We start from the raw sequence: 27186 nt of genomic DNA, 5'->3' as shown, positions 1-27186 counted from the left end.
GCACTGTTATCTCGCAGCAAGAAGGTTGCGTCCCGGTGGGGGCACCGGAATCTTTCTGCGTGGAGTTTGCATGTTCTCCCCGTGCAGCGTCGGTTCTCTCCGGGTTCTCCAGCTTCACAGTCCAAATTGGTGATTCTAAATTGTCTGTAGGTGTGAATGTAAGTGTGCTTGGTTGTCTGTCTCTCAGTGTAGCCCTGTGATAGACTGGTGACCTGTCCAGGGTGTCCCCTACCTTCACCCTGAGTCAGCTGGGATAGACTCCAGCCCCCCGTGACCCTAGTGAAGATTAAGCGGTGTATAGATGATGGATGGATATTCAGTGTCTAACTTCATTTTCTGTACTCTGGTGAATTTCTATGCACCATAAATGCCTTTCCTGCATCATTTCATGTTCGAAAATGCCTGTATTTATGCAAAGGAAAACACAGAAACCAGGCACCAAGTTTCAAAATATAGTAGAATGCAATGCCTCTCAGGTGTTCTGTATTGATTTTAAATATGTGTTCTCCTGTAGATTCCTATTCAATATTATCCCTGCTGGTTAGGCGTCCACCACCAAGATTTGTCAGCATCAAACTTTATTTCCTGTATTCCTCTGAATTTTTATGCACTGATTTGTGCCTTTTCTGCATCAATTTATGATGGGAAATGTTTTTATTGACTGTATTTAAAGGAAAACTTAAAATATAGGCACCAGGTGACAAATTCTAACAGAATGTAATGCAGTAAGGCTCCCTGTATTCTGTGTTGATTTAAAATATTTGTTATACCTGTGGATTCAACACACATTGAGATGATTTGTGTCTTTTGTTTGTTTAGGTGGCACATTAACTAGGGGTCTAGGCGTCCACCACCAAAACATTCTGAGCGTTAAGCTTGAATTCTTGCATTCTGGTGAAGCTTTTTGTACCGTTTTGTGCCTTTTCTGCATCAATTTGTGCTGGAAAATGTCTTTATTTACTTTATGTAAAGGAAGATGCAAAATTCAGGCCCCAAGTGGCAAATATAATATAAACAAAAACTGCAGTAAGTAAATAACTTTTCTCCTTCAGTATTATTCCTGCCGATTGAACATACATCAGCATGATTGGTGTCTTTTTTTAGTTGTTGCTGTTGAAGTAGCTTTTTAAACTATGTGCCTGTTCATGTCATTTTAAAACACAAGCATCCCGCCATTATTAGAAGGTTGCAAAGTGTCGCTGTAGCAGATGATTAAAACAGATGTTGTAGTAACGTTGGGCGTCAGTGCTGCTTGATTAAATCAGGTCGACTTGCAAATGAGAATTTTTAGAACAGGTTCAATAACATCAGTGCTATGAGGATGTTGCTCACGTGCTCTATATATAAATATGGATTTTCACATCTCACTCTGTCCTGGTGATGAAGATAAGGAGGCTTATTGTGTTTCTAAACTCTCCCAAGTGTCTCTTATCCACGGAACCGGAGGTTGTTCATTTGTGTGCAGCGTGTGGAGCTGTTACTGACTGATTTGTGAATGTTTTTTCAGGTGGAACTTTTAGTTTTAATAGCCAACTGGGCTTAAGTTTAGGGAGTAAGAGGTTAATACTTGTCATTGTTCAGTATCAAGCCTATTTTTACCTGACAGAGAACAATATGCACCTAATTTGGTGACTCCTAAACTGGTGTTTGGTACATTTACAGGGATCACTAGAGAGAGATGACAGAAAAGGAGACAAAGGTCTTTATGCTACACAGATGTATCTCAATTCAATCCGACTTCCGTCTAATCTTTCCTTTTTCCTTAGTTAAAAACTTTCTCCTAAATGAAAAAGGAAAACATCTGTCTTAAATAGAAGCAGTCAGAGCGGATAGACTTCTGCAGCTTACGACAAAGTGCTGCATGTTGACTTTAGAAGAATTAACGACCTAATTGTTGGCATAATAAAGAAGGTTTACAGCCATAACTTAGTTGATTTATCCTGAACTGGAAGCTTTTTAAGGCCTTGTCCACACTAAAATAGGGATTTTTCTATATAGATATTTTTAAAAATACAAAAATCTTGTCCACACAAACCATCATTTTATAAAATATCTTCCTACACGAGACACAAGAATGCCTGTCCTCCAACAATGCATTAAATACCAGAGGAAGCTGTCATTTCAGTGTTTCTGTGAACTTTAAAGTGCAAATGTTTTGGACCAAGTAACGTTAAAAGACACACTTTTGTTCCAGGAAAGTTGTGCGGAAAATTGAGTTGTAAACTGCTAGTGGTAAAGAAACTGACACATGTCCGCCATCGTTGTTGTTGTTTCAGACACATGTTCATCACAAAATGCAACAAAAACAACGCACAAGTTAGGGTGTGATGTTGCTTCCCAAGACTTTACATGCTCACACAGATGCACTTCAATGTGGAGTTTTTAAAAATCTGCGCTTTTGGAAAAATTTGTTCCAGTGACCCAAAAACCTTGAAAACATCCATAAAACATTTGTAAAAGTGTCCGTATCGGTGTGAAGGACAAAGTCTACCAGGTCTCATAAAAATACGCTCCTCAGTGTTGTTTCAACCTGTTAAAAAGTAACGTGAAAAGTAGTGGAACAGAACAGAAACTCCTTGACCTGAAAGGAGGTCGAACATAAAACCTAAAATAAACCCATCTGGGAAAACACTGGAAGTTAAACATTGACTTTTTTTTATATATATATATAGTTTCTGTAAAGTGTGGTATTCCTTCATTTTTAGTCCAGTTGCTTTTTGTCAGATTATTGATTGAAAACAAGAGCTTTACAGACTCTTTGTAAGATGTAACATGTGCAATTCTAATGATTTTAAAAGTACATTAAACAGTAAATATCAGGGTAAAGCAATGAATTTGCCCATTAGGGGAGATAAACGACCTTTAAAACTGCTCAAGAATCAAATATATTTGAAATTTGATCGTAACTTCAAAGGGGAAACTACCTGCCAGTAATAACTGTCTCGGCAGCCGCCTCTCTGTCTCATACATAGAAGCAAATAGTGATCAGAAACCAGACAAAATGAAACAGAAGAGGCGTCATCATGACGGAGACTTATCTGTCTTTAGAGGGGAAGTTGAGGTTTTTCAAAGGCCCAATTCCTCCTCATTTTTGTATCGTAACTTATCTTCTCCCCCTCAGCTGGTGACAGGCACATTTCGTGGGAATTTACGTCAGAACTGTTAAACAAATTGTGTTTCTTGTGTTGCATGTGATTCACTGCTGTCGGACGTGTTTGTTTTTATCTTCCAGAATCGCCACAGGAGCGACAACCAAGTGAACAACCGCAAAGTTCAAGTCCTCATTGATAGAAAGTAAGTTTATCTGGGAAATGCACTCAAAGTTTCAGGTAGTTACGTGCAGTTTTTTGTGACTCATCAGAATAGTTTTCCCTAAAAGCAGGTGTTCCTCAGGGAAACATCCCGGGTCCTTTTTATCTTCATTATGAAGAAGCCCCGATTAAATCCTTCAGAGTTTTTGCTCGTTTCAGCTCAAAAAGTGAAATGGAGCCCACATGTGCAAATGCCTCACATATTTGAAATAGCAGACATCAGATCAACAGGATGCAAAACAAGAGCTGCCCAGCGTCCTGCAGCTGCTTCCTGCGGCTGTTCAGGAGAGAGTGACTTAGCACACAATGAAAATACAGGATTTTATAATGAAAACATACAGAAACGGTCAAAAATATCCAGCAAGCTTGTCTATAAACATCATCAAGTGGCAGTCTAATGGCTGCGACCCTAAACCCTGATTTAATGTTGTGCTTCTTTACATTTTTTAACCTAAAGTCTCGATGAGGAAAACAGGATCAGCTGCTACGATTAATGTGTGTCTATTTACTACTCAGATTCCTCAAATCCTCAATTTTAGGAGAATTTCCACAACATATGACCTCAGTGTCCTCAATAATACCTACAGCTCTGTCTGGTGTGATAGTGAAAGAAGAGAAGAAGGCACCATTTGCATTTTTGTGTTTTCTGTTTACTGCAGCTGCAGGATGGTAGAAGGAGAAGTTTACCTCCTGTTGACATGATTTCTGCTTTTAAAAATATTTCTTTTTAAAACAAGCGCTTGATTTCATCTCTTTGATCTGCAGAACATACGTTGTTTCTCACCGCTTTCTACTTCTGTTTTTTATTTTTTTTATATATAGTTGTTTTTTGAAAAACAAATTTTAAAAAAATGATGAGTTAATAACTTACTAAAATAAGTCCAACATGTTGAGCCAAAGTTGATCCTCATTCATATTTATTAATATCATATAATTTACATTTTTTTCAAAGTGATAATAAGGTGACTTATTATTCAACATAGAGTGCAATGTGAATTGTATCACTTTCAAAATAAATGTCCTGTATGACTTTTGAAATGTAAATATTTTCAAAATATACAAATATTCTATTTTTTTTATGTAACTTATTTCACAGTAAAAGTGTTGCATGATATTCATTCCAGAATAAAACTGCAGTGTAAGGTTTATTTATTTCAAAACAAGAGGAATGTGTGACATTGAGTTTGAACATAAAAGTCCAGTGAAATGTAGTTTTTCTAAAATAAGTAACTTGTTTTTTCAAAAATAGAATAAATTAAAATATTTTTCAGGAAAAAAAAGGTGCAGTGTAATTGATGTTTTTCCTAAATAAAGGTGACATATGACCGACTCTACATAAATGTTATTTCAAAGTAAAGGCGCAGCATGAGGTACATTTATGTCAAAATAAGATTGCAGTGTGAGGTTTATTTTTTATATAAAATGGAATGTGTGTGACTTATTTTCTGAACACAGAAGTGCGGTGTAACTTGTTTTGTTTTTTGTTGTTGTTTTTTCAAAATAAAGGTAAGATGTGACTTTTATTTTTCATAAGAAATAGTTAAAGTCTGTGGCTTTACTTGGAAAACATATAACATAAAAGTTTCCTAATGTGTTATGAAACATTAAAAAAATGCACATTATCATGACTAACAGACCAGACAAAGTGATAACAAGCGGAAGTTTATTGCAACACTCAGTGCATTAACACCTAAAAACCCACAAAGAGGTTCAAGAGAACAAACCTGAAGCAGCAGCACCAACTCCAGCATGTAATGGAAAACCCTGAAAAGCATCAGTTCTGTGCGTCCCGGCCAAGTTGTTCAAGCGCTCGCTATTATTGGCCGACAGAAACGAGGGGAGATAATACAGGAAACTGGCAGGAACATTCAGTGATGGAAAGCGACTAATATTAGGATGACCTTGGTGTTCGCTGCTTATTTATGGTCCCTCAGTTTCTTTCCTGAGAGGGTTCAAAGAAAAGGGAAAAGGACGCATTTAGCTCTGCGGGACATTCACACTCCGCCTGTTTTTCTGTTCCTCAGGTTACGAAGCGAGAAATGGATGGACGTCCAGGTAGGAGACATCATCAAGCTGGAAAACAACCAGTTTGTCACTGTGAGTAAATTATTCAAAGCTCCTTCCAGTTACATCTCTATTGCTCACATATCTTCTTGTATCTACAACATTTTCCATCTTAATATGTTGTTTTTTGCCGCCTTTGGTTGACAGTTTTATTGCATTCCTTATCTTTGGATGTTCTTGTTTTTCATACTGGCAAACTTTTCATGTCATTCTCAGTTTTTACTGGGTGTTTGCAGAGTTTTCAGTGTTACAAGCAGCAAAAGGCAAAGTGCAAACAAGTAGAGAACAATTTAAAAAATAAACAATAAGCACTAATTCTTCCATTGCTGGTTTGCGTCCCGGTGGGGGCACCAGAATCTTTCTGCGTGGAGTCTCCATGTTCTCCCCGTGCAGCGTGGGTTCTCTCCAGGTTCTCTGGCTTCCTCCCACACAGTCCAAAAACATCCATCCATCCATCATCTATACACAGTTTAATCCTCACTAGGGTCATGGGGGGGTGGAGTCTATCCCAGCCGCCTTAGGGTGAAGGCAGGGGACACCCTGGACAGGTCACCAGTCTATCACAGGGCTACACTTAGAGACAGACAACCAAGCACACTCACATTCACACCTACAGACAATTTAGAATTACCAATTAACCTCAACATGTTTTTGGACTGTGTGGGAGGAAGCTGGAGAACCTGGAGAGAACCCACACTGCACAGGGAGAACATGCAAACTCCACACAAAAAGATTCCGGTGCCCCCACCGGGACGCGAACCGGCAACCTTCTTGCTGCGAGGCAACAGTGCTAACCAAAAACATGTTGAGGTTAATTAGTGATTCTAAATTGTCCGTAGGTGTAAATGTGAGTGTGCTCTAAGTGTGGCCCTGCGATAGACCAATGACCTGTCCAGGGTGTCCCCTGCCTTCGCCCTAAGTGGGATAGGCTCCCGCCCCCCCACGACCCTAATGAGGATTAAGCGGTGTATAGATAATGGATGGATGGATGATTCTTCCATGTTTACATATTCAGATATCGCACAGAAAATAATCCTCTGGATGTAGACAATAATAATAAAGCACATATCAGTGGTTTAGCACAGATTCTTCCACAGGCAGAAACATTCTAGTGTTGCACAGATTCTTGTTTATGTAGAAAAACTGGTTTTGCACAGAGTTTCTAAATGTACAACATATGATAATGAACATAATGTATAACTACAATAGAATGCTGAATAAGTACATTGATGGCAGTGATATCTCTTCCTGTGTGACTGCAGGCCGACCTCATGTTGCTCTCCAGCAGCGAACCGCTCAACCTTGTGTACATCGAGACGGCAGAACTGGACGGGTAATTTGTCTTATCATTATTTAACATAATAATAATAATCCAACGATGTGTGTATTTAATGTGATTCTCTGTTTCTGATGTTTTTTCTTATTACCTTTTCTTCACCCTCCTCCTCATCTCCTACCGCTTCCTCTTCCTCCCTGGTTTCGTCTTAACTTCCTTTTTTCTTCCTCCTCTTTACTTTCTCTTCTCCTCTTTCTCAGAGAGACGAACCTGAAGGTGAGACAGGCTCTGCCGGTGACCGGAGACCTGGGAGATGATATTGAGAAACTGGCGGACTTTAACGGTGAGACGGCCGCAGGAGCAGGACAGAAATACCCTGATGAATTAAAATATGAACCTGAACCCTCGACTCCTGCAGCGAGGCGATCCGGTGGCTCTGTTATGCTGTCGGAGGCATTTTGCTGGCATGGTTTGGCTTCACTTCTCCCTTTGGAGCGACGAGTCACTGTGAATCAATACAAAGTTGTTCTGAGTGATGAAACATTTCTATTCTGATGGAAGGGGTCTCTTCCTTCATCTGTAGGGCACCGGGGGGTCACTGAATGGTTTGATGAGGATGAAAATCATGTGATTATATGTTTTGACCTGTACAATCACCATCATCAAAACACCAAATGAGGAAATCTCTTTTTTTTTTTTTTAAATCGAAAAAAAAAGAGAGTCCCACCCTGACATTTTCTTTATTTTCAGGCAGATTTCTTTTGGTGTCATTGCACAAAAAATCACAATCTTTCAGCATGTTGTAATTCATGTGGGCTGACAGGAAACTAGTGTTCGGCACCACCTACTAGCTCTGTTTTCAGGCTTAAATTAAGTTAAATTAAATTAAATTAAATTAAATTAACCATGATAGAAGATTTCAGCCAATCGCAGGGCTCTTTAGGCAAATCGGGTGAGGGAACATAAAGAGCAGCAAAACAGAAATATGATGTCGTGGTGCAACGAGATGAGCAGAAGACTCCCTTTAAATGTTATTGGAAGCCACAGGTGGATGCTGATTTCTGGTTTCACCATTTTTTTTATTTAAACAGAAAAGGAAGAGCTGCAGGAGGAGGACTGCATTTATACGTTGACATTTTTTTTTTATTATTGTTTTTTCCAAATTTCTGCCTACTGCAGCTTTGACTTTGTGTAGAATTTCCATCCATCCATCATCTATACACCACTTAATCCTCACTAGGGTCATGGGGGGCTGGAGTCTATCCCAGCTGACTCAGGGCGAAGGCAGGGGACAGATCGCCAGCACCTACACCTAGAGACAGACAACCAAGCACACTCACATTCACAATGTGATCACATTCACACCTACGGACAATTTAGAATCACCAATTATCCTCAACATGTTTTTGGACTGTGTGCGAAGCTGGAGAACCCAGAGAGAACATGCAAACTCCATGCAGAAAGATTCTGGTGCCCCCACCGGGACGCGAACCGGCGACCTTCTAGCTGCGAGGCCACACTGCTAACCAACTGCACCACCCTGCAGCCCTGTAGAATTTACATTACTTTAAATTCCCAGTTGTAGTGTTTCTAAATCCAACCCTGGAACACTATAACGAATAAACTGAAGGCAACACAAAGACTTGTAAACACATCGTCATTAATTCTCAATGAATTTGTCTCTTTTTCCACACACACTTGGAAAAAAAAATAAAAAAATCTAATTCTTTAGAATACGTGCAAAAATGTTCTAATTGTGCAGAACTTCTTCACATATACATGTTTTAATTCCGCAGTTCTTTTGTCATTTTGAGCACAACCTTAAACCCGCTGTGTCTTCTTTCAAGGTGAGGTACGATGCGAACCCCCCAACAACCGCCTGGACCGCTTCACGGGAACGCTGGCCTTCGCCGGTCAGAAATACCCGCTGGACAACGAGAAGATCCTGCTGCGAGGCTGCACGCTGAGGAACACCGACTGGTGCTTTGGTCTGGTGCTGTTTGGAGGTCCGACACATGGTTCATGCACATATCAATGAGGAGCTACTGCACTGGAGACTATAAATCTTACTGACTTTAATCATTTAATCTCTCTCTGTTTGTCTTTTGCAGGTCCAGAGACGAAACTGATGCAAAACTGCGGGAAGAGCACGTTCAAGAGGACGAGTATCGACCGTCTGATGAACGTTCTGGTCCTCTGTGTGAGTCCTGCTCACTGTTTGATTGTTTATTCTCATGTCAGGGTTGCTGGCAGTGTATTATTTCGAAATTAGGTGTGTGAATAATTGAGCTTTGCATATTCAGCTCAGCTTTTCATTAGGTTGTTGTTGCAGCACTGACAACAACAAGCAGCGCTCACACCTACATCAGGTCATTAGACAGAATGAACTCATCCTGCAGTTTAATTAAAATTCAGTTCTGCAGATGCGTGACTGCAAACAACGCGCCGGGTGTTCTGTGCAGCAGCAATTACGCTTCATTTGGAATAAACTGCAGTAGCACTGAAAGCTTTGACAATCCAGGAAATCACAGTCTTGCATGCAGGTTTGATTAAACATTGGGAGGTGCAGCGCAGTAACACAATGACAGAGTAGGAAAATAACCACAAAAAAAAAAAGTGATTTAGTAGCATTTGCATCCTAGACACAAATATAAAAAAAACCGCAGGAATTATTATTTTTTTAAAGTGGTGATTTAAGCTCCAGTCTGTATTTTTTTGACTGAAAATACATAAAGTATGGTCACATGTACAGTGAAAAGTTTGACTTCAAACTAAACTAAGTTGAGTCTGCATTTGTTTATATGTCTGAAGTTTGAGTTTTGTTGTTTGAACAGGGGAATAGTTGAAGGTGCCACCTTGACAAAACATTGATCATTTTACGATACTCTCTGACAATCAAAGGACGGACAAACTGATTTAGAATCAGCCATTTTTATTTATTTTTGGATACCTTTTCTTTTTCTTTCTTTTTTTTTTCTTTGTAATTTTTTTTATTATTATTTGTTTGGTTATGTGTTAATGAAGCAAACTGACAACATACTCCAAATGTAAATGATTGTATTTCATGCTGTTAAAATGTTCATAAAAACATTATGGAAAAAACAAAAAACTAAACTAAAATATAAAATGTGCATTTTGCGTTTGTCCGCTTATTATTGACAATACAGGCCTGTTTGTGACATTTCTGGTTAAAACACACCTTAAGCAGCAACAGCAAATATTGAAAAGTCGTAGTTTTCTAAAGTCTCTTTAATAGAACTGCAGCTTTGTTTGAACGTGACCTCAGATCACCTGTTGCATCTTTACCTCAGGTTTTTACCTTGAGCTGGATTTGTCTTATCCAGTCAAACAATTCTGTTCCTGCAGCATATTAGCTTTCCTTTCCTAACCTCCAGAAAGTTCTTTTAACTTCCGAATAGTAAGATGTCGCCTCTTTGTGCTCTCCCTGCAGATTTTCGGTTTCCTGGCCTGCATGTGCATCATCCTGGCAATAGGAAACTACCTCTGGGAGCTGAACAGCGGCGCCCACTTCACCGTCTTCCTGCCGAGGCTGGACGGAAACGACGCTGGCTTCTCCGCATTTCTCACCTTCTGGTCCTACGTCATCATCCTCAACACTGTGGTGCCCATTTCTCTCTACGTCAGGTAGCACGCCACAGCTTCTTGTTTAACTACAGACAAAACATGGGTTAACATAAAGTCATTACAACGTGTAAAAAACCCAAAAAACAGGATTATATCTTAAAAGACCTATCGTTTTAGTCAGGCCTTTGATTGATTTAATGGATTTTATTTATTTGTTACGCCTCTTAAATGTAATTTTATTTATTAATTCTCTATTTATTCACTTATTTACATATTTTATCTGTATTTGTATTGTTTATTCTGTTTTTACCTTCACCTATCCATCTATAGTTTAATAATGGATATTTTTTTTTTATTTTTCCCTATTTTGTTTCATTTTATGTTTAATCATTGCATGTGTTATTGATGACGACGTTTCCTCAGTTCCTCACTCGTTTTGTTTTTGTGTCTTTCCTTTAAGTTTGGGGTTGTTTATATTGTTTTATTGCATTTTTTATTCCTTTCTTCTACAAATCACTTGATGTAACAGGTCATTTGTATAAAATACTGCCTGACTTACTGATTGATCTTCCGGCAGCGTGGAGATCATTCGGCTGGGGAACAGCTTCTACATCGACTGGGACAGGAAGATGTACTACGCTCGCTACGACACCCCCGCCGAGGCCCGGACCACCACGCTGAACGAGGAGCTCGGCCAGATCAAGTACGTCTTCAGCGACAAAACTGGAACGCTCACGCAGAACATCATGACCTTCAACAAGTGCTCCATCAACGGCAAATGCTACGGTGAGACTCCTGGACTGACTTCATTTATACGGGCAACCTGAGTGCATCAGAGTTTATCAGAGTCTGGGAGATAAGGGGCTCTTGAGGGTTTTGTAAAACACAAAAACATACAGCGAGCATCAAAAGAACAAGAGAGGAGAAGTTAAGTGGCGTTCCAGACATTGTGCAAACACTTTATCTGATTATATTCAGAGTTGAATATAAAAGCACTTAGAGCCATGTTTCTTAAGTTCTTTTTTTTTTGGTTTATTTTGCAATTTTCACTTATTTTACACACTTTGTAAGATTTCTTAACATGAGTTCAAAGCAGCTTTGCATTGTCTATGACGATATTGACGTTAAAATATCTGTGAACATGGCCTATCTATAGCTTATATTCTACACGGTTGAATTGTTCAGTTAAATTTAAAGAAATCGCTCCCATGAGGTCGCGCCTACGGGTCTGAAACTTCACAGCGGTGTGGCTGACAAGATTGAAAACACATGTGGTGATTTTCACAGTCGTGGTAAGAACTATGTTGTAGTTAGTGTTGTTTAAATATGGCTTATTTTTAAATGAGGGCAGAAAAGAAGGCTTTTTAATGCATGTTTTACTGATGCTAAAGAAGCATTTTCAGAAACTAGAAATATAAATAATACTAGAATTGCATCTCTGAAATAAAAACCTGGTTCACCATAAACTTCCTTAAATTAAACAGTAATAAAACAGAGGTTCTCCTCGTGGGCACAAAATCCACTTTCTCCAAAACTGACAGCTTTTCCCTCAACATTAACAACTCCTCTGTATCACCCTCCCCCCAGGTTAAGAGTCTGGGTGTCATCCTTGACGGTACTCTTTCCTTTCAGTCTCACATCAGTAACATTACCCGGTCTGCCTACTTTCACCTACGAAGCATCAATCGCCTCCGCCCCTCCCTCACCCCCCACACTGCCGCCATCCTGGTCCACGGTCCCGTCACCTCCCGTCTGGATTACTGCAACTCCCTCCCCTTTGGCCTCCCTCACAAATCACTCCATAAACTTCAACTGGTCCAGAACTCAGCTGCCCGTATCATCACAAGAACTGCCTCCATCCACCACATCACCCCTGTCCTCCAACGGCTCCACAGGCTCCCGGTTCAGTTCCGCATTCAGTACAAAATCCTCCTGTTGACTTTCAAGGCAATTCACAACCTCGCCCCCCCATATCTGTCTAACCTCCTCCATGTTCCCATTCCCTCCCGCTCCCTCAGATCCTCTTCCTCCCTACACCCGTCTGTCCCCTCCGCCCGTCTCACCACCATGGGGAGCATTTAGCTGCTCTGCTCCCCGCCTCTGGAACTCACCACCACCCTCTCTCAGAAACATTGACTCACTCTCTCATTTCAGATCTCAACTCAAAACACACCTGTATACTGTATTATTGTGTATTTTATTGTTGTTTCTTTTATCTTTTGTAAGGTGTCCTTGAGTGACTAGAAAGGCGCCTTTTAAATAAATTTTTTTATTATTATTATTAGCATTATTATTATTATTATTGTTATTATAAATACAGTCGTCTTTAAATGTAATCACACCCTTCCATTAAAGAAAAGGCAAAATTCACAATAGTCACTCAAATAACAAGAAAAAAGTAATAATAAATAAAAAATTTGCTAAATTCTAATTTAGTTAAATAAAACATTGCTTTTGAATTGAGGGTGAAAAAAATAATTTTAAAACGGAAAAACTGTCCCAGACAAATGAGAACACTTTGCTGATGAGCAGTCGGCCAAAATCAAAATACCTGTCATCAGGTGCAGAAGTCTGATTGAGAGTTACAGAAAACACCTGATGCAGTGATTGGCTCAAAGAGTTGTTCAACAAATATTGGTTTATGGGTCCCATTATGCTTGTTTGCTTGTTTTATTTAGTTGTTTTTTTTTTTTTTTTGATATATATATATATTTCTGTTGGTTATGCTAAATAAGCAATCAGCTGAACATTTCCACCTTGAAGTCTAATGATGACAGTCTCAAAAGCACAGAATGAGACCTCCAGGCTTCACGCATGACAAACCTACTGAAACAATCCTGTTAACTTTCAGGGTGGGACTTTTTTCTTTGTCATTATTCTTGTAAAGAATCAGTTTCCAGTTCAAACATGTGTGACTGATTTAGTGCAGTGTTACAGCTTACCGTTGTGTAGCGTTGAGTCGTTTTACTGTGTTTGAGTTCATAAATCTGCACATTGTGGAGGGAGCAACAGTGTAGAGTTACATCAAGGCCGTTTTAATGAATTATTTTAATGGAAAAAGCTTCTAAATATGTAACTTTATTTAACAAACAGATGAGGTTTTTAAACAACAACCAGAGAGGGAGTTATTCCACATTGAATGCTCTTTATGTTGTACTATAGTTTGATCAGTGATTCCCTTTGTCTCTGCAGGAGATGTGTTCGACTACACGGGCCAAAGGCTGGAAATCACTGAGGTGAGTTTAGAGTGTGTTGTTTGTACTTATGAGTGGTTTGCAGATGTGGTATCTCCAAAACATGGATTAAACTAGTTTTTTCCAAATGTTTAAGGTGAAGTGGTCAACAGGCCACAGATCCTGGTCTTCAATCTAGATTCATCCTTCCTGGCTTTTTTAACACACACGTATTAACAATTATTGAACAAATAATCACTGCTGCCATGTTTTTGAAAGGAGCATCTTTGGGTTTTTGAGTTTGTTCTGCAGCTTTCCTTTCTGATTACAACATTATTCCTTTATCTTCTATAACTCTAGTAATTCCTCCATCATCACAAGTATTTAAACTAGACACCAGATCTAATTTTAAACAGATTAATATTTAAATGATTAAATCAAAGACTTATTAATCCAAATAGCTAAGCCTGACCATCTCTCTACATGTCAAAGACTCACAGCAGAATTACTGTTGTGCAGATTTCATCAGACAAACCAACTCCCAAATACCTTTCATCCTCTCTTTACTCCCTTCCCTCCCACTCTGGTCTCTGCAGCACACAGAGACGGTGGACTTCTCCTTCAACCCGCTGGCCGACTCTCGCTTCATGTTCCACGATCACGCCCTGGTGGAGGCGGTGAAGCTGGAGAACCCGGAGGTCCACGCTTTCTTCAGGCTGCTGGCGCTCTGCCACACCGTCATGGCCGAGGAGAAGAAGGAAGGTGAGGAGAGGTTAAGTGTTTCAGTGGGCGACTGAAACACACCAGTGGCTTTGAAAGGAATGTTATCGATTTACAAAAATAAAAATCCCCCAAATCACATGATTCATCAGAGCTAGAAACTGTAAACACGAGAGGAAATGTCCGATTTTTCAACTGTTCAGTGGTCTTTGAGGTAATAATGTGTGGTTCTGTCGAGAAGATAATCAAGTTTAAGCTTAAAATTGTGATATTACAGCAAAACCGCATAATTTTACAGGTAAAAATAAGCCGTTTAAAACAGAAAAAATGATGTCCTCTACAACCGAGATGCCACAAGGTTCTCAGCTGCAACCGAAAAACTCAGTGTACTCGGCTGAACTGCAGGCTGTGTTTATGCAGAGCAGATAGCAGACGATTAGAGAGATAAAAGGGAGACAAAAAAAAAACAGATTTTAGCATTAAAATAAATACAGCATGGCTTGAAAATGGTATAAAGAGGAGCAAGTTTTCAGCAAGTTGCTGGAAAATACATTCAGCATGGTGAAATAGCTTTCTTTCTTGAGTTAATATAGAGGGCAGTGTGAAGTTTGTAGAGGTTGTAAAAATGTCAGTAGTAAATAAAATATCTGTCATATTTAGACCCAGTGTTTTTGTCCAGTTACCTGTGGACACTTGGAGGAAAAAAAGTTGCCCAAGTTGATCTCAGTTTCATTCAATTTTAGTGAAATTAATATTTAAAGAAATTTCATTTTTCTCTTATTTTTGTAATGATTTATGGCATTGTACCTTTAATATACTGCACAAAATGCTTTTTTTTTGTTAGCTCTCCTATCTATGCTTGTACCATTTCAGGGGGTCTTTTTAGAGAAAAGTATTTAGTATCTAATAGAATAATGTAAACCTCCAGTAAACTTAGGAAATTTGGGAATTATAAGCCAACATTTCAGCATTTTCTGGCCAGAAATGATTAACTTCACCTCACCATTATCAATGATAACAATCATTGCTGCTTTTACTCAACTACAGCTCACTAATGCCCCTTCTCTCCTCCAGGTGAGCTCTTCTATCAGGCCCAGTCTCCAGACGAAGGAGCTCTGGTGACAGCAGCCAGAAACTTTGGCTTCGTCTTCCGCTCACGAACCCCGGACAGCATCTCCATCGTGGAAATGGGAAAACAGCGCAGCTACGAGCTGCTGGCCATCCTGGACTTCAACAACGTCCGCAAGAGGATGTCCGTCATAGGTGCTGAACACGGGATCATTGTCGCAAAACTTTACTTTTAACTGTCTTAAAAAAAGGAAACACATTTTTATTCTCATGTCTTTGTATTTGTGTGCAACAGTGCGGAGTCCAGAGGGGAAGCTGTCTCTCTACTGTAAAGGTGCAGATACGATCGTCTACGAGAGGCTGCATCAGTCCTGCAGCAAACTGATGGACGTCACCACGGAGCACCTTAATGTCAGTAACATTTCTGTCTGTACAACTAGAGGAGATATTTAGGATTTATTTTTCAGACTTGTTCATACTTTATCTGTACTTTTTCTGCTTTTTTTCTGGATGTTCTGCATCTGGAAATCTCTGCTTCTTTCATCATGTGTCAATTGTGGGGGTTTTGTATTTACACATGCAAATTTAATCTTAATGTGTTCCATCTATCTGCCCTGGAAGCCTCAATAAGTCAACCCTGTATGCTTGGGATTTCTGATAACAATCACAAAAGCCTTCTTTTATGTATTTTTCTCTGTTGCCATAAAGAAAAAGATCAATGACCAACATTTGACTTCAACAGAAAAAAAGTCTCTTAGAGCAGAAATGCAACTTTATAAAATATATTTTTATGTTGAATGCTCTTTGAGTTTAATCCAGTGAACGTCTGGCAGAGTTTATGCATTTTGTGCTGAGATAAACAATGGACTGATTTAAAGTAATGAGTAAAACCTTCAGCTCAGTTGGAAGCAAACACAAAAAGACTAGCGTGAGGAGTTCTGTCTGTGATATCTCTGGTTTATAAAGCTGCCAGTGAGCTATTTTTCTTTCTTCTTGTCAAAAAAAATGCCAAACAGAGACCAAAACCAACAATGCTTTGGTTTTTCTTGTCTGTGACACTCGACTCTAATCTGACTTGTTTCTATTGTAGACGTGAATCTTTGAAAACAAGTTAGAAATACTTTTGTTGTTGAGAAATACTCATGATTTCCTGCCGTAAACCAGCAAACACTGTGGACTTTACCCAAGTTTGCCTTCGAATCAGGAAAAAAGGCATTTTGAGAAACAAGTCTGTGCACATTTAATGGTAACAGGAGGGTCTGACTCAAGATAAACGACAACTCTCAGTTCTATTATAAAGGCAAACATTTGTCCCAGAGCATCATTGTGGCTGGTTTTTGGAGAGCAGTGGAGCTCTATGAGGAACAAACTTGTGTATAAATTTGTATTTTCTCCTTCTCTTTTGAATTCTCATAATATCTGGTATTTATTTTGGCCTCCTCTCTCCTCCCTTTGTTCCACTTCTTCCTTGTTCGGTTGGTGTTACAGAAAAGAAACAGCTGATTATCTCCCGCTTGTCTGTCTGTCTTCTTTCCTTTTGCAGATTTTCCACAGCTGCCTCATAAGAGTTTGGCTTGTGTTTACACCATCAGTTTGCTTCTTTCCGGGGTGTGTTTGGTGTTTTTGCATGTGTGTGTACCTTCAACGTGCAGGATTCATCCATATAAGTATGTGCGTGCTGATCTGCAGGAATTTGCAGGGGAGGGACTGCGGACTCTGGCGCTCGCCTACAAGGATCTGGACGAGGAGTACTTTGAGCAGTGGAAACAGCGCCACCACGAGGCCAGCGTTGCTCTGGACGACAGGGAGGGCAAACTGGACCAGCTGTACGAGGAGATAGAGAAAGATCTCCTGGTAGGATAAAAAAAATGGAAAACAGGAGCTCATATGATAAAAGCAAAACCGGATTTTAATTCATTTGGATTGTCGTCTTTTTGAACTTCCAGCTGCTCGGAGCAACAGCCATAGAAGACAAGTTACAAGACGGAGTTCCTCAGACGATCGAGCAGCTGTCCAAAGCCGACATCAAAATCTGGGTTCTGACCGGCGACAAGCAAGGTATAAACATGATGAGAGAATCTAATGTATAATACATTATATACTTTTACTTTTAATAGTCAATAAACAAAAGAATTTTCTTGTATTTAAATGCATGATTTTAAGGGTTTAGTGCAACTTCATCACTCAAATCATCCCATTTTTAGAATTTGCTAGATTTGCTTGAATTTCTTTTATAAATACATTTTTGATATTAGAAATAGTATCTGTGATATTTTAGATGGATAAATCTGCTACTTTTCAAAATAAAAACAATTTCAGCTGTCTAAGAATATGTCAAAATCTCTGTATTTGGAAAAGCTGACTGGATGGTAAAGGTGAGAAATTAGTTGCAATGAAATGTTTCCTTTCAGTTGACGCGGATAATTTTTAATCGTTATTTTTAATAAAGACCCAGACAGAAAAGGTTTCATTTGAATGTAACCGCTTGAGCCTGTTTATCAAAGTGCACTGGCAGTAATTTAAATGTTGAAGTGAAAAGCACCTACATGAATAAAAATCAGTGAGGTGAAGGGAATCATCCCACACAGATACACATTAAAGTAGAACTGGGAGATACACAGAGGGTGACCAGGAAAAAGTATTAAATAAATTAAAGTACAGACAAGTAAAAAAAAACAAAAAAAGTTCAAAGATTACATGAAAGCTGCACATTAATTCAAAGCAGTGGACATCAGAGCATCAGAGCAGCCTTTAGTTTTAAAAATGGTCAAAGTTGGATCTGATTCCAGCAGCATGATGATTTCTCCACATTTGGTAACACTCTTCAGTTTTTGTGTCTGTCTTGTTTTTCAATCTGTGATGGCGGTTAATGTGTAACGATTTGTGTGGCAGAAACTGCAGAAAACATCGGTTATTCGTGCAACCTGCTGCGGGAAGAAATGAACGAGGTCTTCATCGTCTCCGGAAACTCACATGAGGACGTCAGACAGGAGCTGAGGTCAGAGGAAGTTTAAAAAAATGTTTTTTTTACTATCAGATTATGAAATGTTTCCACGCATGCATACATTGTTTGTTTTTTGTTGTTGTTTTGGAGCAGAAATGCACGCATCTCCATGAAACCAGATGCAGCAGAGAACTCTGTGTTTTTGCCAGAAGGCGCTCCAAGGAAAAGTGTGAAAGTGATCACAGATGAGGTGGTTAACGGAGAGTACGGTCTGGTCATCAACGGACACAGTCTGGTACGTAAAACATCACTGCTTACAATGCAGTCAATGATTACTTGTCTCACTTATTTCCTACTATAACCTGACAGAGATCAAAGATGTTTGGATGTTGCATAAAACCCATAAAGATACAGGAAGGACTTCAAGGAACAAATAATCTAAGAGTCATTTGTAGTGTTAAAACAAGTTCATCATCAGACACATTTATTTAAGATGTTTTCACCACAGTCGAGAGCATTTTCTTTTGTTGTGACGATTTGAATTGCAAAGAAAATATGACCCCAAAATGTTTGTTTTTCATATGAGCATCACTGATTTGTGAATTTATTCTGACTAACAATCATCAAGTATGAAACAGTAACTAGTAGCTACTCTACCAGTAGAATAATGTCTTTTTTTGCTGCATATCAGCTTCTAAAGTGATTTTGAGTTCATTATTTCCTCTTTGTGTTTTCGCTGTACGGATGTCTGCAGCTGCTGAAGCTGTACGGCTGTAATAACCCCAGCGTTTGTATAATTCCTGCCTCTCGTCACTTTCCTGTTCCCTCCCGCTGTCCTGCAGGCGTACGCTCTGGAGCACAGCTTGGAGCTGGAGTTCCTGAAGACGGCCTGCATGTGTAAAGCAGTGATCTGCTGCAGGGTGACTCCTCTGCAGAAAGCTCAGGTGGTGGAGCTGGTGAAGAAGTACAAGCGGGCCGTCACTCTGGCCATCGGAGACGGAGCCAATGACGTCAGCATGATTAAAGGTACCAGCAGCGACTCAGACGGACTCGTGTGACGTCTGTGTAGATTCTCAGTCATTCAGGTCGTAGTAATCCAAGAGCTTTAGTAGAACACTACTAGACTTCTCTTTTAGGTTCTTGAATCAGACTCAGAATCAGAATCAGCTTTAATTGCCAAGTACGTACACAACATACAAGGAATTTGGTTTCGGCTGTTGGTGTCGCCCTAGGAATTTGCACGAATAATAGAAATAGGAAAATTTAAAAATAAAATAAACTAAAATAACTAAAGAAAGAAAAGAATAAAAATACAATAAATATTAATAAAAAAATAAAACAAGATAATAAGACAAATATATACAAGAATTTACACATCTAGTAGAAAAAGGTATATGTACATTAGTGCAAAATGGAAGTGAAATTGAAGTTAGAACTGACGCAGTCTCTTGGATGAAGCTTTGTACTGAAGCTCAGAGGAGCTTGATGTAATCTTCCTTCTCGAATCCAATCAAGTTTCAGCATCTTTCTCATCCGTGGAACATGTGCATAACACACAAGCTTCATTTATAATGGACGAATGATGAAATAGCTTGCTTAAACTATTATATATTCTCAAAAAAATACTGTTGCTGCCTAAGATTGCTGTTCCTTCAGGTTATAACTGAGTAACAGTGTGGTTCTTTTGGAACTTTTGACTTGTGTTAGCTTCAATTACCATCAAACCAAAGCTTTAATTAACTTAGTTTAGCTGAAACAATTAGTTAACAGATTAGATCAGTGGTTTCTGAAGTAGGGAGCGCAAAATACCAAAGGAGAGGTAGAGAGATGATTTCCAGAAATCAAGTAAAACTCAAAACTGATGAGAAACAGCCTACTTTAACCATATTTGTCACAAAAGATAAAAGTAGTAGTTGTGTTTAGAATGAAACCTCGTGACCCCTGAGGAGATGACAACAGGGTGACTTCAGCATCAGTTCCAGCAGGTTCATTTAAATACAGGAGCTAAACTAAACTAAATTAGCTCTACTGCATACGAAGGAGTATGCTTCTTCTCAGGCCAGCTGACAGCCTTCCCTGGGCCCGGGACAAGATGATATTAGATGCGGACATTTTGGTGCTGAAGTGCAAAATCCGAACTTCCAATAAAAGGACATCACATGTTGATCAGGGGTCAAACCATTTTATGTTTGTAGGTGGGGGTGGAGGGCAATTCCAAAGATATTAAGGACAGTTCAGACAGAGAAATTAACTGGCAGCTATTTTGATTTGTGCGTTTGATATTATAACCAGAGAAGCAAAGTTTAAACTTTCCAGTCTGTTAAAGGCAGGATTTGCAGCAGATGATCTACAGATTAATCAAGAGAGAAATAATCATTTGCAGCTCTTAAACTGACTGTATGCTGCCTCCTCAGCACCAAACAGAGCTGCAGGTGAACCTGGTGGAACAGCTAACAGTCAAAGACCCAGATGTTGTCAGGAGCTGGTGGACACACAAAAAACTTTTAATATCCAGGTGGACAATAACATGAATCCAAATGTTGATGTTGTTTTGCTGCTTCCACCATGTTAGCGCCTATAAAAGACCCATCATATCTGGAACTCAGCATGTTTTATCTGGTGAAAGAGTTCGGTATTTCAGTGTGAAGCGAGCAGAAAAGCAGCTGCGAAACCTACTGACTGAAAAACGTTTTAATTTTGTCACTCTTTCCTTGCTCCTCCTCCTCCTCCAGCGGCTCACATAGGTGTGGGGATCTCCGGCCAGGAGGGGATGCAGGCCGTGCTGTCCAGCGACTACTCCTTCGCCCAGTTCCGCTTCCTGCAGCGCCTCCTGCTGGTTCACGGCCGCTGGTCCTACCTGCGCATGTGCAAGTTCCTGCGTTACTTCTTCTACAAGAACTTCACCTTCACCTTCGTCCACTTCTGGTTCGCCTTCTTCTGCGGCTTCTCTGCTCAGGTGAGACATGGAAGGAAGGGTTTTCTTCTTCTACGTACAGCCGCATATTTAGTTTGTGACACATTCACAGAAGAGCTTCAAACACATAAATGCAGTTCTTACCCAGTCGGTCTGACTAGACTATAACATCTTTTTACCTCTGTTTGTGTTTTGTTTTTTGTTCTGTTCTCTGGCATCATGAAGTGTTTAACTCAGCACTTTTCACTTTGTTATTCACTTTGAAAAAATAAAACATTTTAAAAGAAGTAAAGGAATAGTGGAGGGATGCAAAGAAGCAGGGAAACAGCCAGAAGATATGGAAATACAAACGAATTACGTGTCCAAATAGAAGAATGTTGGGCTTTAAAGAAAATGAAGGGAAGAAAACTAGGTCTTGGATATGATTGCTTATTTTGTATTATTGTTATTATTATTATTATTATTGTTGTTGTTGTTGTTGTTGTTATATATACAATACAGTTTTAAAAAGAGTAAGACATGTGAAGAAGATTGGCACACATAGTTGACGTCCAACCAAATGAATAAGTAATATATGCATTATTAAAGACACAAATTATTTGACAATATACTTCAAAATGAAAAATAAATAAATAAATGAAAATAAGAGACATAATAAACAAACAGATCACGGCAACTTTTAGGCTCTATTGGTTTTAATTTCCATCAGGAAAAAAAAACAAAAACCTTAAATCAACTGAAAAGCGCTGTAACTATTTGTCAGCTGACAGGTGATTTCCAGACATAAAATAAAATTCAAAACTGATGAAGAATTGCATACATTTGCCACATTTGTCACGATAGATTTTTTTTAAAAAATGTAATTAAAATTTGAATGAAACAATGCAAATATTGAAATATGACATCAATCTTTTACATTTTTTGATTCATGAATTGTGAAAATGTAAAGTGTGTCATTGTATTGTATTTAAAAATTCATTTTGAAGAGGATGACAAAAGACCCTCCTCTGTTTTGACATTGATTTTCAGACGGTGTACGACGAGTGGTTCATCACGCTCTACAATCTGGTGTATACAGCATTGCCTGTCCTGGGGATGAGCCTGTTTGAGCAGGTAATATATATTTTTTTATTTATTTTTGTACGAGATACAAAAAAGAAATAATAATTTGAGCTCAAGAGTTTCTACAAGTTGTAAGACAAAGTACGCTCTTTGTCTCCCCCTGCTGGTCAGGATGTGAACGACGTGTGGAGTTTCCAGCATCCTCAGCTCTACGTTCCCGGTCAGCTCAACCTGTACTTCAGTAAAAAGGCCTTCTTCAAGTGCGCCCTGCACAGCTGCTACAGCTCCCTGGTGCTCTTCTTCATCCCCTACGCCGCCATGCACGACACGGTGAGGGATGACGGGAAGGACGTGGCCGACTACCAGTCCTTCGCCCTCCTCACGCAGACTAGTCTGCTGTTTGCCGTCACCATACAGGTACGGGGTTTCTCTCGGATCACGTTTTGCATTCCTGAGACATAAAATTAAATGTAGTGAATGTACATGATTTTTAAAACCTGTTTCCTCTCTGTGTCTGCAGCTGAGCTTGGAGATGTCGTACTGGACGGCGGTCAACACGTTCTTCGTCCTGGGCAGTCTGGCCATGTACTTCGCTGTCACATTCACCATGTACAGCAACGGCATGTTCATCACGCTGCCGTCAGCCTTCCCTTTCGTAGGTGAGGAGGAAACTCATCACATCAGGCTGCTTTAGACTGCAGTTCACATTTTCTGTTGGTTAATGATGCCATGTCTGATTATTCTTTTACACAAGGCAGAATAAATTTAATTAGTTGAATCTTATTATCGGATATGAATTATGCTCAATGTGCAAATATTTGGTTTACAACAAAACCAAAACTCCAAACTGGCTTTGTCACAATCAGGCCAAAATCTTTTAATCGTACATTCTCAGCCCTTATCTGCACTAATACAGATATTTTTCTGGTGGAATATTCTTAAATAAATACATAAATAGAACCTCCATGTCAGTAGGCAACAATGGCTATGATTTTAAACAACATCCAACCTTCACTACCACCTTTTTCTTCTCTCTCGACCATTTTTGATCTGTTTCTAAAGAAAAAGCCATCTGATATAGATACAATGAGTAAACTGGCATTTCTTTGCACTTTTGGGATTTATATTAACAGCAGTGTCTTTACAAATATACATATAATTTATTTTTACTTTACAAATAGCATTTATTGATCTCTGTAAGTGACTAGTAGGATTTACACCAGTGTTGACATGTTTCTTTAACACTTGGAGTAGCTTTTGTCATGTTTTTATAACGCTGAGAGTGAAAGAGAAATCATTCGATATCCAGAAATATTACAAAAAGGGTTGTACTGTAGGTGGAAATGTGTTTAATGTGGGGTAGTTGTTCTTTCGAACAATAATGAATGGGAATACATTTCAATAACAAAATGTATTATTGTCAGTTTTGTCTGTGAGGCAGTTAGAATTTGTATTTATTGACCATAAACAGTGATGACGGTTGAGGTTAGAGGTCCACAAGCGGTGATTTAAGACACAACCTTGCGTGTGTTTTGTTTTTTTTAATGCAGGAACGGCTCGAAACTCTCTGAACCAGCCCAACGTTTGGCTGACCATCTTCCTCACCTCCATCCTGTGCGTGCTTCCTGTGGTCACCTACCGATTCCTGCTGATTCAGCTCTGCCCCACCATCAACGACAAGGTACAGCCACCGTAAATTTGCAGTGATGGCTAAAGTGCTTGTTGGACTGCTTAGACAACTTATACCTCTATTTTTAGCTTTTGGATGTTTCCAGTAAAAAGTCTGGAGGTTTAGAGCAGATATTTTTTTTAAACTGTAAAGCTCTTCCTGCTGTCAGCGTGACTTCACAACATTTAATTATCTCCGATATCCATCCATGCTCCAATGTCCGTAAATCTGCTTAGAATCATTGGCAGCGAAAGTGTCTTATTATGCCAGAACCATAGACTGTATAAAAGATGGACGGTGCAACCGGCCCTGAAAGATGAAGCCAACCCGGAAGTGTCAAAAACCTGCAATATCACTACGTCCACTAGGTGCTGGCTCCAAAAAGCCCTGGCTCCAAAAAGCCCTGGCTCCCATAGAAATTAATTGGAAAAGAAGTGATCACAGATCATGAAATACTGCATTCCTACAGCTCAGGATTTTTTTTCTTATTAGTTTTCATGGTCAAGTCCAGAGATCAGGTGGCCAATCTGAAAATAGGTCAATACTGAATTTTTAAAAAATCGTCAACATTTTGCGGGGCAAGGGGCGTGGCTGGCTTGATTGACAGTCGGCAGCGACCATACAGATGAAGCGAGCAGAAGGCGGTAAATGTGGGCGGGCAGAGAGGGCCCGCCTCTCAATCCGTCTGACCAATCGCTGCTCCTATGGTTCCGACGATTTTTGTGTCACTGGCTCCAAAAATCCAAGATGTCAACCAGGAAGTAGCAAAACCCTGGCTTCATTTTCTCAGTGCAGAAACCAACGGGTGACATCACGGAAGCTACGTCCATCTTTTATACAGTCTATGGCCAGAACATGTAATGGGAACTTTAGATCTAGGGATAGCTGTCAATACTAGCTACTACATGGCTAACTCAAAGCTTTTCAGACATAGAATACAAAAATTGCTGGTTTGTTAATGTGGTCATAACCCAACACAACTACATAGAGAACTACTGTAAGCATGCAATATTCATCATACAAGATTTTAAAGCACATTTGGTGATGTATACCGCACAATAAAGCACAAACAACCACAAGACTAAAGCTAAGCTAACAGGAGCTTATTAAATTGTCCAAATAATTAATAGTCTATTATATTTATGATTTCCCTAAACTCCAAAAAATTCCGTCCGTGTGTGATGATAATCTAACGACCACTTTACCAACAGCAAAATAAAAATATCCGACAGCTGTGACGGAGGACGACTGCTACAAAACAAAGGATTTAACAGCAGCTTATGAACTGTGACTATGTGACAGAAAAGTCCACAGTCTGACCTGCTGCTGGATGTTGATCCATCCTGATTTCTTATAAGTAGTTCATGAGGTTACTCCAGTTGTGTTAAATAAAGTGTTCAGCTCCCTGTTTGGAGACTTTCATATGGATCCTGCTGCTATCTGATGCCATGAATGTCTGAAAGAGGTTTCGCTGAGTTCATTGCAACGTTACACTTTTCCCAAAACCATCAATTTATGGAGCTTGTCGTTGCAAAATGTAGACCATGATTTACCCCCACATAGATGGGAGATAAAGAACTGATGAATCCATTCATCTATGGGTGCACATTATCCACAAAGGAGGTGAACAGTAGAGTTTTGTCTCATGGTTATTTGAAGAGATTTCCAAAACATCTGCCTCTTATAATCACAGTGTTTCAGTTTTAAGTGTGCTCCCCACACAACATAACAAACTCATCAAACTTCTGTCTTCTTGTCGAATTTCAACAAGTATTTGAATATGTTTGCTTCATGTTTCCAGCCTTTTAATTCTGTCCCTATCTCCCCAAACTTCCAGATAATGTTTAAGGTGAGACAGGCCAAAGCTTTGCCTCCTCCTCCGCCTCGACGCACTCGTATCCGCCGCACCAGCTCCCGCCGTTCGGGCTACGCCTTCTCGCACGCGCAGGGCTATGGCGACCTGGTGACATCAGGTTGGTTCCTGAGGCGACCCGCCATCTCGAGATCTTCAGGCTTCGGCCACGCGGGTCGAACCACCACAGGCTTCAGTCCAATGGGACGATCAGCTGGTTACAGCCCGACCGGACGCCCTCAGAACGCCAAAGCCCCGGACGTGGAGGTGACGTCTCTGCAGATGTACAGAACTATCACAGATCCTGCGCTCTGACGGACAGCAGACTGAATCTATGTTTGGAGATAAGCTGGGAGCAAGAAGAACGTGGACAGCTGCATGTTGGAGTTTATGAAGCTCCTGTTTGAGAACTTGCTCGGGCTTTCCATGAAGATTTTCAATGATCCGCCTCTCATCTGTCAGACATGAGGTTTGGAAACTTTTGCTCCACATTCTGAAAACCAAAGGGAACTACGGCAACAAGTGTAGCTGCTTCTGATGGGTCGCGTCCTTTAGATCCTGAGGGTTCATGTAAAACGTGCCTCACGCAGAGCAACAGGTGAGAGGATGAAGTAATCAGGACGAGCAACAGGGTGATTCTTGTTCAATAGGAACTACAGAAGAGGAAGAGCTTCATGTCCAGAGAAGGACAAAGTGTCATCGTGTTTACAGGCGACCCAGACTTTCCGAACGCTGGGAGTCCGGACGCACAGCTGGGCTTTGTGCAGAGGAAACAACCAGCGAAGCCATGGTGCACAAAATATTTTAATTTTGTACCTTTGCGAGTCTTTTTAATGCGTTTTTTTTTTTTCCTATCTTGAAAACTGTACAAGTAGTCGGCACTTTGGCAGCGTCGTATGGGAGTGGAAGATAACGGAGAGTTTAAAATCAGGAAAATGTGGAAAACTGCTCCCAGAAAACCCCTTTGAATCCATTAGTCACCAACTATTAAACTAATCGTCACCTTATTTGATAGTTTCTCATTTGATTTAATTCAAATTTAGGGGGAAAAAAAACCACGTCTGAATTCTAGGAATATTTTCTTTCTTTCCAAGACATTTGAAGACATCCTTTTGGGCTTCGGGAAACACTGATTGACATTTTACAGCACAAATAACTAATCGATTCATCAAGAAAATAATGAACAGATTAATTGACAAGAAAAATATTCAATACTTGCAGGAAGTTTTTCACAGTGAGAAAAATGCTTTTGTCGCAGCATTGTTGCTCATTCAGTTTCTAAAGGATGTTTGGACTTTTGCTTTCTAAGTGCTGAGAGAATTTTAGAAATTAATCAGAGAAAATAAAAGAAAAATCTCCAGGGTTGTTGCTGCAGAGGAATCCTGATTTGGATTTATATAAATTCTAATCATTGATGCCACTGTGTAATGAAAACCACCGTATACTTTAAGGGCTATGAGGCCTAACTAATAGTTTTAATTATAGTTATAATATAATGAGTTATTGATTTACAGAAAAGAAACAAGCCATCATTAAAAAAAACTTTTG

The 27186-nt window shown here is 39.6% G+C and overlaps 1 protein-coding gene across 1 annotated transcript in view; it reads left to right on the top strand.

Annotated features, from left to right (window-relative positions):
* The window catches only part of LOC103353430 (probable phospholipid-transporting ATPase ID), a 67492-nt gene extending 40807 nt beyond the window's left edge, over window positions 1-26685 (top strand). The window contains 22 exon segments of the mRNA XM_008276414.1: window positions 3233-3294; window positions 5336-5408; window positions 6638-6708; window positions 6912-6994; window positions 8499-8657; window positions 8763-8851; window positions 10103-10296; window positions 10814-11022; window positions 13429-13472; window positions 14006-14171; window positions 15204-15392; window positions 15493-15608; window positions 16887-17051; window positions 17144-17255; window positions 18090-18436; window positions 18984-19167; window positions 20874-21097; window positions 22085-22168; window positions 22289-22534; window positions 22638-22776; window positions 23668-23798; window positions 25624-26685. Coding sequence (XP_008274636.1) covers window positions 3233-3294; window positions 5336-5408; window positions 6638-6708; window positions 6912-6994; window positions 8499-8657; window positions 8763-8851; window positions 10103-10296; window positions 10814-11022; window positions 13429-13472; window positions 14006-14171; window positions 15204-15392; window positions 15493-15608; window positions 16887-17051; window positions 17144-17255; window positions 18090-18436; window positions 18984-19167; window positions 20874-21097; window positions 22085-22168; window positions 22289-22534; window positions 22638-22776; window positions 23668-23798; window positions 25624-25953 — 3417 coding nt within the window. The 3' untranslated portion in view covers window positions 25954-26685.
* Window positions 26686-27186: the final 501 nt, after the last annotated feature.

The sequence above is a fragment of the Stegastes partitus genome, unplaced genomic scaffold, assembly GCF_000690725.1.
Source record: "Stegastes partitus isolate 25-593 unplaced genomic scaffold, Stegastes_partitus-1.0.2 Scaffold71, whole genome shotgun sequence".
NCBI lineage: Eukaryota > Metazoa > Chordata > Actinopteri > Pomacentridae > Stegastes > Stegastes partitus.
Note: the sequence above shows the minus strand (reverse complement) of the source record. Positions and strands in the feature narration are given on the sequence as shown.